The 14,217-nt window shown below is 40.3% G+C and overlaps 1 protein-coding gene across 1 annotated transcript in view; it reads left to right on the forward strand.

The window, feature by feature from the left end:
* The window catches only part of NIPSNAP2 (nipsnap homolog 2), a 32,891-nt gene that overhangs the window by 16,995 nt on the left and 1,679 nt on the right, over positions 1-14,217 (forward strand). Inside the window, exons 8-9 of the mRNA XM_024571412.4 lie at positions 6,672-6,766; positions 13,573-13,656. Of these exons, the coding sequence (XP_024427180.1) occupies positions 6,672-6,766; positions 13,573-13,656 (179 nt within the window). The remainder of the gene's footprint in view (positions 1-6,671; positions 6,767-13,572; positions 13,657-14,217) is intronic.

Consider the following 14,217-nt stretch of genomic DNA (forward strand, 5'->3'; position numbering starts at 1 on the left):
AACATACCATTTTGTCCACCAAATATTTTACTATATCTCTCTAAGACATAAGGACTCCTTTTTATTTTCCCAAACAAAACCCCAGTGTTGCATGAGTTTATTTTATATTCTGCTTGGACATTATCTTTTCTGAAATGTTGCTTTTTGTCACATAAACGAAGCACCAAGATGATAGGATTGCTACTTTTTTCTTCGTTATTTAACTAGTAGAATACCAGTTTTTTTTTCTCAAACTGATTGATTGATTCAACACAATCTTGATCAAAATCTCCCAGCAGGCTTTGGAAATGGAAAGGACCCAAAATAGGTAAAACAGCCTTGAAAATGAAGCACAAAGTCGGAGGACTCACACTTCTCAGTTTCAAAACTGACCCAGAGCAAGAGTAGTAAGGACAGTGTGGTGCTCACATAAGGACCGGTGTGCAGATCACTGGAATGTAATTGAATGTCCAGAAATAAACACTCATAGATATGAATAATTAGCTTTTGATTAATGTACCAAGGCAGTTCAATGGGGACAAATAATCTTTTCAACAAAAGATGCTAAGACAACTGGATATCTTAGCAAAATGACGAATTTAGACTCCTACCTTACTTTATATACAAAAATTAATCAAAAATGAATTGTAGACCTAAATATAAAACTTTTTGAGAAAACCATAGCAGAAAATCTTTGTGATCTAGGATTAGTCAGTGAGTTCTTAGATAACACCAAAATCACGATCCACAAAAGAAAAAATTGATAAAATACAATTCATCAGGATTTAAAACCTTTGTAGTTACAAGGATATCATTTTGAAAATTAAAGGACAAGTCACAGATTGGAGAAAATTTTACAAATCATACATCTCATAAAGGACTTGTATGCAGAATATATAAAAGTATCCTTCAACTCAATAAGAAAACCCCATTTAAAAAATGGGCAAAGAACTTGAATAGGTAATTCTCCAAAGACATACAGATGGCCAAAAAGCATATGAAAAGATGCTCAACGTCACTAATCAAAAGAGAAATGCAAATCAAAACCACAATGAGATATATTATGCTCTAGGATGACTATTATTAAAAGAGCAGAAAATAATAAGTATCGGCAAAGATCCAGAGAATCAGTAACCTTGTGCACTGTTCGTAGGAATTAAAGTGGTGCAGCCGTGAGACAATAGTACATAAGTTCCCCAGATTTTAAAAATAGAATGACCATACGATCCAACGATCCCAGTCCTGAGTATACAAAAGAATTCAAAGCAGCATCTCAAAAAGACATTTGCACACCCATTTTCATTGCAGCATTATTCACAGTAGCCAAGAGGGGGAAGGAACCCAAATGTCCACTGACAGATGAAGGGATAAAGACAATGCCGTGTATGCATACAATTGAGTGTTACACAGCCTTTCAAAAGGAAATCCGGCCATGTGCTACAATAGGGATGAATCCTGATGACATTAAGCTAAGTGAAATAAGCCAGTTACAAAGGACAAACACGGTATGATTCCACTAATACAAAGTATCTAAAGTACTGAAAAGCACAGAAAATGAAAATGTGGTGCCAGGGACTGGGAGGAGGGGTGCTGTATTTAGTGGGCATAAGGTTTTGGTTTTCCCAAATGAAAAGGTTTCGGCAATCTGTTGCACATCGTGAATAAATTTGGTACTACTGAACTGTACAGTTGAAAACAATTGAGGTAAATTTAATGTATGTGTTTTTTAACCATAATAAAAGTAAATAAAGAAAATCATAAATTTTTAAAAATATTTTAAATGGGCAAAGGATTTGAATAAACATTTTACCAAAGGAGATATATGAATGCCTAATAAGCACATGAAAAGGTGCTAAGCATCATTAGTTATTATGGAAATGCAAAGTAAAACAGCGAGATACATCTTCACACCCACTAGGATGGCTATAACTAAAAAGACAGATAATACCGTATTAGTAAGGTTGTGGATAAATTGGGGGGCTCGTAAATTACTGGTGAGAAAAACAAAATGGTACAGCCACTTTGGAAAATAGCCTGGCAGTTCGTCAAAATACTGAACATGGAGTTACCATAGGACCCAGGACGTGGCTATGTACTTCAAGGTGTACACCTAAGAAAATCGAGAATACATCCATACAAACTTACACACAGTGATCACAGACAGCATTTTTCATAATAACCAAAAAGTGGAAACAAGCTAAACACTCATCAGCAAAAAAATAAAGAAATATGGTGTGTGTATTAATTGAATACTATTCAGTAATAAAAAAGAATGAACTACTGGTACATACTACAAATGTAGATGAACCTCAAAAATATGCAACATGAAGGAGTCCAGTACAAAGGAGTCCAGAGTCTGTGATTCCATTGGTATAAAATGTCCAGAAAAGCAGATCTAGACACAGAAGGATTAGTGGTTGCCCAGGGCTAGGGGTGGGAACAGAAGGGTTGCAGGTGGGCACAAGGGATCTTTTAGCACAGTTGGACTGTGATGGTTGCACAGGCCTGTAAGTTTACTTTAAAAGCGTGGAATTGCTTACTGAGGTGAATTTTATGGTATATAAGGTATACCGTGATAAAGATGCTAATGACATACCTCAGCAAGGAGAATTTATACATGAATCCGAGGATGATTCAGAGTGAGGAAACCAGTTAATGTAACACACACAGCCGAGGCCGGAATAGGTGCCCAGCACACGCGCTCTGGCCTCTGCGCCCCCGACAGGACACGTCCCTGCCGTGCCGTGTCAGAGCGCTCACCCACCCCACAACAGCAGCACCACAGCGTCAGGTCTGCGCTGTCCACAAAGGCCAGCACGTCCTGGTCGTCAGTAAATGTCAGATGGGTGGCAGAAAGTAGTGGTCACATAAAAAAGTCACTTGCAGTTGCCAGAATTGTAAAGCTGTATGCCATAGTGCAAAGATTATAGGATATTCATGCGGTGGGATTTTATCCAGTGGTCAAAGTAAACCTGATCAGTACCCGTTAACGATCCATCTCGGAAGCACCATATTGAGGAAAGTTCAAGGAGAATATGTATTACATGATGTCTTTTATGTAAATTTTAAAAAGATAACAAAAGAATTACATAAATAAGATATTTAACAGGAGCTATGTAAAAAGATGTAACTTCATAGACACATTCGCATGAATTAGAAATATAAAACCATGGACAAGAAGACTTGTATTCAAAAGAGAACTGCTTCCAGAGTAACTGGTAAGGAAGGACAGGGGGACGGGGTGAGGAGGAGTCAAAGGGAGCTGCAGTGTTCATGTCCTTTTGAAAAGATCCAAAGCAAACACAAAGTGTTCATGTTTTAAAAATCTAGGTGACTAGAAAGGTTGAAATATTTCATAATTAAAAAAACAATTAAAATACATCTTAATTCATGTTCAGAAGGCATTTGATAAGATTTGACACATTTTATTAGAGACACCAATTCCTAATTTAAAAAAAACACTAAAATTAGTAGAGAATATCTTATGTAAATCAGGAGTTGGCACAAACTTTTCTGTAAAGGACCAGGTAGTAAGATACATAGGCTCTGTGGACCACGCTGGGTCCCAAGTCACTTAACTCTGCCTGCTGCGGTAATGGGAAAGCAAACATGGGCAGTTAGTAAAGGAATAAGTGTGACTGTATTCCAGCAAAACTTTTCTTTATGGATGCAGAAAGAAAATTTTTCATAATTTTCATGTGTCATGAAATAATGTTTTTATTTGATTTTTCCCAAGCACTTAAAAATGTAAAAACCATTCCTAGCCCCTGGGCCATAAAAACAAGCTGCATGGGTGGGATTTTGCCCAAGGTCTGTGGTTTGCTGGCCCTGGTTTACATGGTAAAACTGCCCGTCTCTCCATTTTAACAGCTACATTAAACTTAATGGCAAAGCACAAGGAGCATGCTTATTACCATTAAAACAAAATACTACCAACTTTCACCATTATAATTTTATGTTGTTTTTGGTAATCCTGACTATTATAAAAGTAACAGAAAAGACAAGTCAAAGATAAAGTAATACAAAGCCTCAATAATTACGAGGGGATACAAGAATAGATTATTGGCCATTGGTCATTGACCATTGGTTAATCTTTATCTTTAAAAGAGAACCTGTGACTTTTACTTACTCTCAACTTATATATGCTCTTGTTTCCATTATGAAATTTCTTGCATTGGAGTAGCTAATTTTTAAGATCTCTTGCAGCTCCAGAAAATGGTTCTGTGATCTTTCTTTCTAATGAATCTTCCTCTTAGGTCATCAAAGGTTAAAGAATTCAAGTTGGAGTTTCTTTTCATTTGAAAACTAAGAAATATTTTATTGTAAATATGGGGGAGCAAAAATCATTTTCCTCCTACTCTTTTAAGTTGTGGCTGGACTAATAAATTAACATAAGACAGGTTAACAGGAGAAAATATCCAGATTTATTACGCATATACGTACGGAGGTTCCACAAGAATGTGAGACCCCAGGGCAGATCTGGCAGTGAAGGCTTCTATGCCATCTTGAGCCAAAAAGAAGGGAGTTGTGGTTTGGGACTTCAAAGGGCAGGAAGGCAATTCACGAGGAGATGAAAAGGCAAACATTTGGGAAATAAATGTTCACTGGGCCTTCTTTAACATCGGGTGGCAGAGGACTTTGATCAGAGAGGCGTTGCCAGGTCCCCCCCTGTCTGTTGCCCTTACTTCAGGTTACACTGGAGTTAGCTGTGATCACAGCTCCCTCCTGGGGCAGGGCCTTCAAGTCCTTTTAGGCAGTTAGGGGGAAGGTCAAAGGCTTTTCTGAGTCTTCCATTTATTAAAAATAACCAGTTTAAAATAATGTCCCAAAAGGCATATTTTAGGGCAGCAAACTCTGCTTTCCCTCAAATACTGCTATTATAGGCATCACTTTTTTAAGGGGGCTTTATATGTAATAATTCAGTTGTCCATAGAGTAGGATTACTCAATAGTTCTGATTTTTTGTACGTTACTGATTAAAACTTGCCCACTGTGGAATCCACAGGGAAGTTCTGAGGTTATTCTTCAGTTACTTTAAAAATTATTTATAAAGTCAGTTCAGCGTTCAATTTATATTTTGGCACATAGGTGGCTATTTTAGGATGGTGAGCTCCTCTTCGGTACATGCTTCTGCTTGTTACCAGGCTAAGGCAAGTATGTTTTCTTTGCCTACTGTAACTAAACCGGAGAAATTCAGAATGAAATGAATAATCCTGAATATCACTATTAACGAAAGAGTATTTTTTTTCCTGCTGAGTTAGAATGCACATTAATGTGATTTGATTAATCTCAATAATTTACCAATCAGATTTGTAATTTTTGTGAAGATACTGATCAATTAATTTTAAATGCAAAAGTTAAAATTTAATATCATTTGTGGGTAACTCTTGGGGGCAATAGCAAGAGATCCCTCCGTCACCTGAAAGCTTGGATCACCCTCGTGAAGTTGAGCGCGTGGTGGATGAGAGCCTAGGATCCGAAGTGACCTTGAGGAGAGCCTGGCTTCATCACTCCCACCGCAGGCGGCCCTGCTCTGATCCCATGCTCCCCTGGCCCCTTTGAGATGTTCTAACTCACTTGCTACGATGTTTGCCTCCAAGAAGAGAATGCACTGATCAAGCCAACTCAAAACCTTGTCCCTAGAGACTTATGTCTCTCACCATACATATCAGTAGGTTGGTGTGCTTGTCCTTATGCCTCCAGCTCTGTAAGATGAATTAGAATGGGTACATCTTCCCCTGTCCCATCAGCTTGGGACCATGATGTCACTGAGACTTCAAGTCAAAGCCTGGGCAGTGTTGATTAAAAAAATGTTTAACTTTAATTCTAAAAACTGCTTTTGGAAAAATATACATTTTTAAAACATTTTTAGGATTTCAGATGCATCACTAAATATAAAAATAAAGTACCTGGAACAAATGTGAAAAAAGGTGTTTGAAGAGCTGATACCTTTTGCAACAGGAAATCTTAAGGGAAGTTTAAGACGTGCTAACTTTTAACCAATTTAATCACAATTTCATCTTACACACATAGACACAACAAACGTACACCCTTTCCTTCACACGTAGTATGTAATGAATGCCGTTTGGTACTCATTTTCCTAATGGTTTGCACCGGTAAGAGGAAAAACCGAGAGGTATCTCCAGTTTTGATTGGGACGGTGTATAGCCGAGAAGCTCCACTTTCACGGCTTCACGTGCTTCCCAAGAGGTGGCAGATCACCTTCACGGTTCAGAGAGCTCACGCGTTTCTGAGAGTTCACTGTGTCCAGCTGCTTCGAAGGTGTGGTTCCTTCATCTCTTCTTAAACCCCATTCTTGAGAGGCGGTCCCTGTCTTTCTCTGACATTTTAGGTGTTTTCATATCCAGGTTTCCCTCAGTTTCTCAATGAATTCTTGGACAAGCAATCTTCTGTTTACTGGTTCTGTCCTCTGCCAGCTCTCTTGACTCGTGAAGAATCAGCAGGGCAACCACGTTCCCTCACACTTTTATTTTAATAGTCATTAACTGCTCACAAAAATGGCTACAGTAGCTATAGAAAGATATATTTTACATACATTAAAATAATTTGATTGTACCTGATAATTTAAAAACAATCACTGTTCATTCTGACAAGCTTGCTCAGAGTATGGAGGAAATCAACTAATTCTTGACACAATAATTCAGTATCTGAACATTGTTTTCTTTCTTGCAGGGCTCGTGCAATTCGCTTCAGACAGGACAGCAATGAAGCTGTTGGAGGATTCTTTTCTCAGATTGGGCAGTTGTATATGGTGCATCATCTTTGGGGTATTTATTTTTCCTTCATTTTTATGTTACTGGGATTGCACAGTTCATTACTAAACAAATTGAAATAGGCAGTAAAGCGTACCACAAGTCAGTAAGCTTAAACACTGTAGCAAATTCAAACATCACATATGGAAGGTAAGTACTGGGCTGTCTAGACCAAGAGGTCAAGAGCAAAAGTGTCCATAGACTTTTGGTAAACTGATAATCCAAAGGGAACACTAGTGAAAGGAATAAGAGAGGTGAAGCCAGCAAACATGGTAGAGGCAGATGACAAAGCCCCGAGTGCCTGTCACAGAGTGGCCCCACCACCCTTTCCAGACACGCTCCGTTGCTCCCTCAGAGGCAGCCCTGCGTTGTACCCTGAGAAACAGCCCCTGCACGTGAACTCACCGCCTGCCATGGGTCTTGTTCCATCGTCCCAGAGGCCTTTTCCTCCAGCTTTTTCCATCTTTGGTGTCTTTCAGGCCTGATTCAGATGTTCCCTCCTCCACCCCCCAAGTGAATGTCGCTCTCCTCCTGAACCACAGTATCACAGCTGGGCCTATTTGTATCCAGCTCCCTGCTAGAACAGGAACTGGGTCTCAGTATCAGCTTGATATAAATACTGCCAGATGTTCTGGGCACATTGGTAAATGGTTATTAAAGTTTAAAAAAGGAAAAGCAGCCCTGGCTGCTGGGGGTCAGTTGGAGCATCATCCCATAAACCGAAAGGTTGCGGGCTCGATTCCTGGTCAGGGCATATGCCTAGGTTTCGGGTTCGGTTCCTGGTCAGGATGCAAACAGGAGGGAACCGATTGATATTTCTCTCTCATATTAATGTTTCTCTCTGTCTCTGCCTCTCTTCCCTTCTCTCTAAAATCAATAAGCATGTCCTTGGGTGAGAATAAAACAAAGAAAGAAAAAAAGCATAACTTATTTCCAGACCATGTCGATGAAGTGAGGTGTTAGCTTCAGCTGTTTAGTCTCACCGAGCGCCACACCCTGTGTGCCTGCTGTGTCAGCATGTCAGGCGTACAAAGACACGGTGACCTATCTAATGAGGGGTAAAGCAAACGTGAGTGACATGCCATGAGGCAGTGTGTGATCGGGGCCCTCCTAACTCCTGAAGGGATGTGAAGTCACCATATGTGGCAAAAATTAATAAAAGGTGGGACATTAGCCAGACTTCAGGATCTACATGGGATTGACAAGCAAAGAGGGGAAGGCAAGGCTAGGCCAGGGATGGGGACATGGGAAGTTACCAAAAGTGCTCAGAAAACTGCAGATAATTCAGACTGGCTGAATGGTACAGTATCTGCCAGGGACCTAAGTCTGAATGGGTAAGTTAAGGCAAGAAAAGTAGTTTTTACATTGTGTTCCTAGAAACTGCACCCAACCCCACACCCCCATTCCTGGCCCCCAACCTTCAGGGTCTGGAGAGGACACCCCCACCCTCACCCCCGCCAGTCACTGCTTTGACCAGGTGCTCATCTGAGCCTGATGTTTGAGAGATTGAAGACCCCTAACCAAATGATAGACGCTGCAGATGACCTCAGCGCCACAGAATGGCAGGGGCAGTGTTTTCCTAGCTGAGATTTCACCTAAGCATCAGAGTTTTCAACTGTAGTAGGTTTGGAAGGAGATCTTTAATAAATGTGTTCTATATCTCTGCCTTTTAAGAATATGCTAAATCTAGTTTAACTTTTATGGACTTGAGTTAGGGGTGAAGTAGTTTTTATTTTTTAAATACTATACACTCTGTCCAGAGGCTATAAACTGAAAAGTCAGGCCTCCTCCCCTCCCTCCCCTTCCTCTGAACCTGGAGAGGCTCCTGCTCACCCTCCCGCCCACAGTCCACAGTCCGTACCTGCGTGAGCGCAGGGACTTGATGGGTCAGGATCACCTTGTGCTTTGGCTCCTGGGTGAGGTCAAGCCACGCACACTCTCTGTTCACATCAGCGCCTACAGCATGTCTGGATAGGGCCTCCCAGTTGAAGGAGTCTGGCATTACAAGCCAGCAAGCACTGGGGCGTGAGCGGCAAAGCTCTGACAGGCTGTGGTGAAACAGGGCAGAGCCCTTAACTCTGCCCGTGGGAAGATTCAAAGCTTCACAGAGCGACAGCAAGATGAGAAGTCCACCGAGATCCTGCTCCACGCAGAGGTGCAGAAGCCAGGAACGGTGTGGTATTTCAGCCTCTGAGGGTGGCCAGGTTGCAGCCCCTGTATCTTGTATTAGGCAGTCCCCTTCTCCACCCTCCTTTGTGGTCCCCAGTCAGTGTCCCAAGTGTTCACTCCCCACTTCCTACTTTACACAAAAGAGTATTGAGATAGGCAGAGGCGAATCCTCAATCGCCAGTTTCTAAAACATACCCTCACTTTTCCACATTTTTTAAGAGGAAAAAAACCCAGTATTTATCAAGCACATCTAGTGTGTTGGTTATTTTATGCATCATCTCCTTTAACCCTTAGAACCACCCACCACAAAATGAGAAACTTGTAATTCATAGATGGTACCATAAAGAATCAAGCAGAACCCACAGCTATTCTGTAGCTGAGCCAGGCTCAGACCTCACTGTGTCTGCTTCAGAGCACTGGATGCCACACCCCCTCCCCCTCCTCAAGGCCTGGCCTCATCCGTCTGCTCCACCACCTCCCTGTCTGTGGCCTCTTCCCCTCAGTGTGTGAACACACTCGACTGCCTGCCATCTTTCTCCTCGAACCCAAATGTCTATCAGCGGATGAACGTACATCATAGAACATCAGTGAATGTTCTATTACGTACATGTAATAGAACATTAATCAACCGTGAAAAAGGAATGAAGTTCCAGGATATGCTACATCATGGATGAACCTTGAAGACATACTAAGTGCGATAAGCCAGGCACAAAAGGACAAATACTGTGTGGTTGCACTCACGTGAGGTACCTAGAACAGGCAGTCACAGGACGGGGTGTAGACCAGAGGTCGGAGGGAACGGTGGGATGGGGGGTTACGGTTCAGCTTACATTTGGAATGTGATCAAAGGTGTGTGGTAATGATGGTGGCACAATGTGAGTATACTTAATGCCACTAAATTATACATTTAAAATGGTTAAAATAGTAAACTTTATGTATATTATACCACAATAGAAAAATTTTAATTAAGAAAACTAAGAAGGCCTCCCCAACCCGGGTTCCCTACGCGGGTCAGCCTGCCCTCGGTGAGAGTGCTGCTGCTTCTCACCTGAGTGTTATCCGTGTTTTCCTCCAGGCGCTAAGAGGTCAAAGGTTTCTTTTTCCTTTTATTTATTAGCATCTTCAGAACTTTAAATTTATACTTGGTTACTAGTAAAGGGAAATTTTGTCTTTTCAGTTAAACTGGGAGACCTACAAAGAGTAGGTCTTACGGACCTACTTTCTTATAGGGAGAAGGAAGTCCCAAGGGGAAAATGTGTAGCCCCAGAACAGAAACTAGAACTGAAGCGGGGAGCCCTGAGTGGTCGTCCAGTCTGATACCCACGCACTGTCGAGATGCCTAGGAGAAGTGGCTGGAAGGTCGGGATTCAGAAACCAAGGCACCCAGATGAGGTATCTGTGGATTCTACCACATAGACCGAGGACGCAGATGCCTTTGACCATGCTCTCCCCTCCACCCGGAGCGTCCTTCTCTCTCATTCCTGTATATCGATGCTTCCTCTTCAGTCTTCAAGGCACGCCTGGTCCAATCACACCTTCCAGGCAGCTTTCCCAGTCTCCTCTCTTCTTGTGCTCGGCTCTCAGGGATACCGCAGTGCTCAGTGGGGATTGACTTTCCTTTTACTTGTCTTTGTTTTCCACTGCATTGAACACAGTCGCACCCAGATCTTTGTAGGGTTTTATAAATATTGAGCAAAATCAAGTCTAGTGTTGCTTACCTATAGTCTGACAGTTTCTGGTTATGAGTTTAACATGTTATTGAAGAAGTTCGCTAGGTTTCTAATGTATGTCTTGGACCCACTGGACTGTAAAACTTCAGGGCAGATTATTTCTAAGAGTGCGTTGTTTTGCTTCTCCCACAAGGCCTAACATAATTTTGCTCAGAATAACCAGCTCACAGTTATCCCAGCTTTGTACTAAATTCCCAAAGTAATCTCGGGGAAAGATGAGCAGCTGAGTCAATATTGAACGGGTGCACTAGTGGAACGCAGGGCATTATGTTCCGTTTAAGTCAGGGGTGTCCAGCCTTGTGGTGTCTTGGGCCACACATTAAATGCACAAACACTAACCAAAACAGATGAGCAAAAAAAGGTCCATGCATAATTTTCGTGATACCCGCCACCGCAGATAAGCAAAAAAGTCCTCACATAATAACCCTAATTATGCAGCGGCCCTTTTGATAATCTTTTAGAATTGTGGAGCAAGTCCCAAGTTTGCGATCACTAACATAGAAAATGTACATATCAAAGTAATAAAACATCATTGATTTTTTAAAGAATATTTTTATTATAAAAGCAAAAGAAAAGAGGGCAACATTAAACTGGTGGGGTGTTTGACATCATAGTTGAGAAATGAGTGCATCAGTATCTGGTTTAGTAGAAGTAGTTGCAATCCTCAGGGAGTTCTCAAGGTGTCATCAGATATTTTGGCTCTAATTTTACTCTACTGTGTTCATTCTTGAAAATAGTTGCTCACAAATGTAGGTGCTGCCACACAGCGATGACATGAATAAGGCGTGATTGTGAAGCAAGGGGTATTTCTCTCTGGGAAGATAGGACCTATAAAAGTCCAGTAAAGAGACACGATCAAATATTTCTTTAAGTTGAATGTCAGCTTGCAGCTCTGTGCATTCCATTTGAAAATTGGCAGGTAACATATTTATGTCAACTGAAAATGGAGTCGAAGAGGTAGCAAAATACTGTTTTCCCAGAAATCTTGAAATCTGTTTTCAAATTCTTGTATCAAATCAAAAACCAAGGCTGCATATTTTTCGCTGTTCACAGGACTGTGTTTAGCAGTCAACGTGTCAAAATGCATAAAACTGTTTGCCTTCATTTGAGCTTGCCGAGTTTCAGTTTCATTTGGAGCGCTGTTGTGATTTGAAACGTGTGCTTGTTTAACTCATTTAAGTGAAAGGTTAAATCCATTATAAATACTAAATCTGTAAGCCAGATTTCATCATGAAGTTCCGGCACAAATTTGTTTTTTGATACCATAAGCAACTTAATAACATGTCACAAATCATAAAATCTTTTAAACACTTGGCTTTGACTTAGCCATCATACTTCCGAAAAGTAAATGACATCTCCATAGTCAGCATCAGGACTTCTAAGGAATTCCTGGCATTGGCGATGATTCAATCCCTTGGCCTCTATGAAGTTCACAGTCTTGATTATGATTTGCATGACGTTATCCATTTTTAAGGCTTTCGTGCATACATTTTCTTCATGTACTATGCAACGATACTTCATCAAACGTGAGTTTTGGGCGGTGGATGTATCATCTTCTATTAATTTTACAAGTCCCTCTCTTTTACCTACATTGCCGGGGGACCATCAGTCACTATACCAGATATGTGGACAATGGCCAAAGAAAATTGCTTTAACATGTTTTTTATTGCTTCGTATAAATCTCTTGATTTAGTTGTGTCTTTCAATGGCACTAAAGAAGCCATTTCTTCAGTGACATTATATTCATCATCAGTACGTCTAAGAAAAATGGCAAACTGAGCCATATCTGTAGCATCACTGCTATCATCCATCGCCAAAGCATGAAATTTAAAATTAACAGCTTTGCTCTCCAAACTTCTTTCAATAGATTTTCCAGTTTCTTCAATTCGCCTGGCTATAGTCTGGTGAGACAAACTAAATTTAGAAATATCCCTCTTTTTTTCAGAGCAAATTATATCTGCCACACTTTCTATACATTGCTTAATAAACTCACCATGAGTAAATGGTTTTGATTTTTTTGCTGTTAAATATGCTACCCCATAACTAGCTTTTACAATGTTGTAACTTCTTGAAAAAATTTTATTGAGAAGACAGACTTTTTTCAGTTCTAGTATTTTGTCCTTATGACACAATCATATGTATTGAATTTGGCAGCATGCTTTTGCATGTAACTCCTTTTCAAATTATAGTCTTTGAAAACTTGCACAAATTCCCTATGAATTAAGCAGAGTGCCCTACTATTTGCCTCGACAAAAAAGTAGTCATCTGTCCACTTTTCACTGAACAATCTTCCTTCATCAATAATTTTTCTTTTTAAAGGTTCTTTTTTCTTTTGAGACCTTGTAGAAGCCATGCTGGGATTTAAAAAATAATAATAGATAAGGATCTTTATTTACTTTTATTATGAAAATTAATTGACAGGAAAATCGAAAGCAAGGTTTGGACCCTTCCACAGCCCTCTCGGCTGCCGATGCAGGGCGAGGTGGAGAGCCGATTGTAAAGCGTGGCAGGCAATGTGTGAGGTGCCGGCAAGGTGTGCAAGTACCTTAAATGATCAAATAAAAATGCCTACCTGACTTCCAAATAACATTAAACACCTAACGTTGCAATGACAGGTTGAAATGTTACTGATAATCTCTGCCTCGCTAAGTCCCCACGAGCACATGTAACATCTGATGGTGTCAGTTCTACTCTCTGTACTTGGAAGACAACACACTGCAAGCCGCACAATGCTGTAGAACTTAAGCCATGCGTGTGGACAAATAGCAAGAGCATATGTATGTTTATTTCACATGACATTGCAACACATAATTGCAAAAAAAATCTCATGTTTTACATAAATTTATCACTTTGTATTGGGCTACATGAGCCGAGGGTTGGACATCCCTGGTTCAAGTCTTACTTCTGTGTGGTTATTTTTAGCTTACAAGGATCTTCAGACAAGGGAAGACATACGGAATGCAGCGTGGCATAAACATGGCTGGGAAGAATTGGTGTATTATACAGGTAATATTTTAACAGGCATAGATGTTTTATTTTTCTCATCTTACTGTTTTTTGATCTTTCATCTTGAAGCTAATGTATATTTTTTAAAAATAGTATGTTGTTCTTGATGGTGAATGATAAGGTTGGGGGGAAAAGAGGGTCAGATTCTCCTTGAATAATTGTATGACTCTTTCCAGTGAAGAATACTCATTCTTTTATGTATGTTGTCTGGTGCAGTGTTCAGACCCTTGCATGTGTGATTTTACATCATTACTTTTTTTGAACATTTCTACCTTCTCTGAAAATTTGTAACAAATTTTTTCTAAGCTTTCCCTTTCTCATCAAAATTGTTCATTCACAACAAATATTATAAAACAGCAATTAAATAGTAATTTTGAAAATTAATTTGCTATTTAGACTTTCTACACATGTGTTTGCATATAGGCATGTATGCCCACATACAAATACACTATGAAACCATGGGTGCTTGATTATTATAAGAAAAACAGTAGGGCTGAATACAAGCCAGCAGCACCGGTGCAGGTAATAATAAGTGCCAGCGTGTTGCGCGTCTGCCACATT

Source organism: Desmodus rotundus, chromosome 1 (assembly GCF_022682495.2).
Source record: "Desmodus rotundus isolate HL8 chromosome 1, HLdesRot8A.1, whole genome shotgun sequence".
In the NCBI taxonomy this organism is placed as follows: domain Eukaryota; kingdom Metazoa; phylum Chordata; class Mammalia; order Chiroptera; family Phyllostomidae; genus Desmodus; species Desmodus rotundus.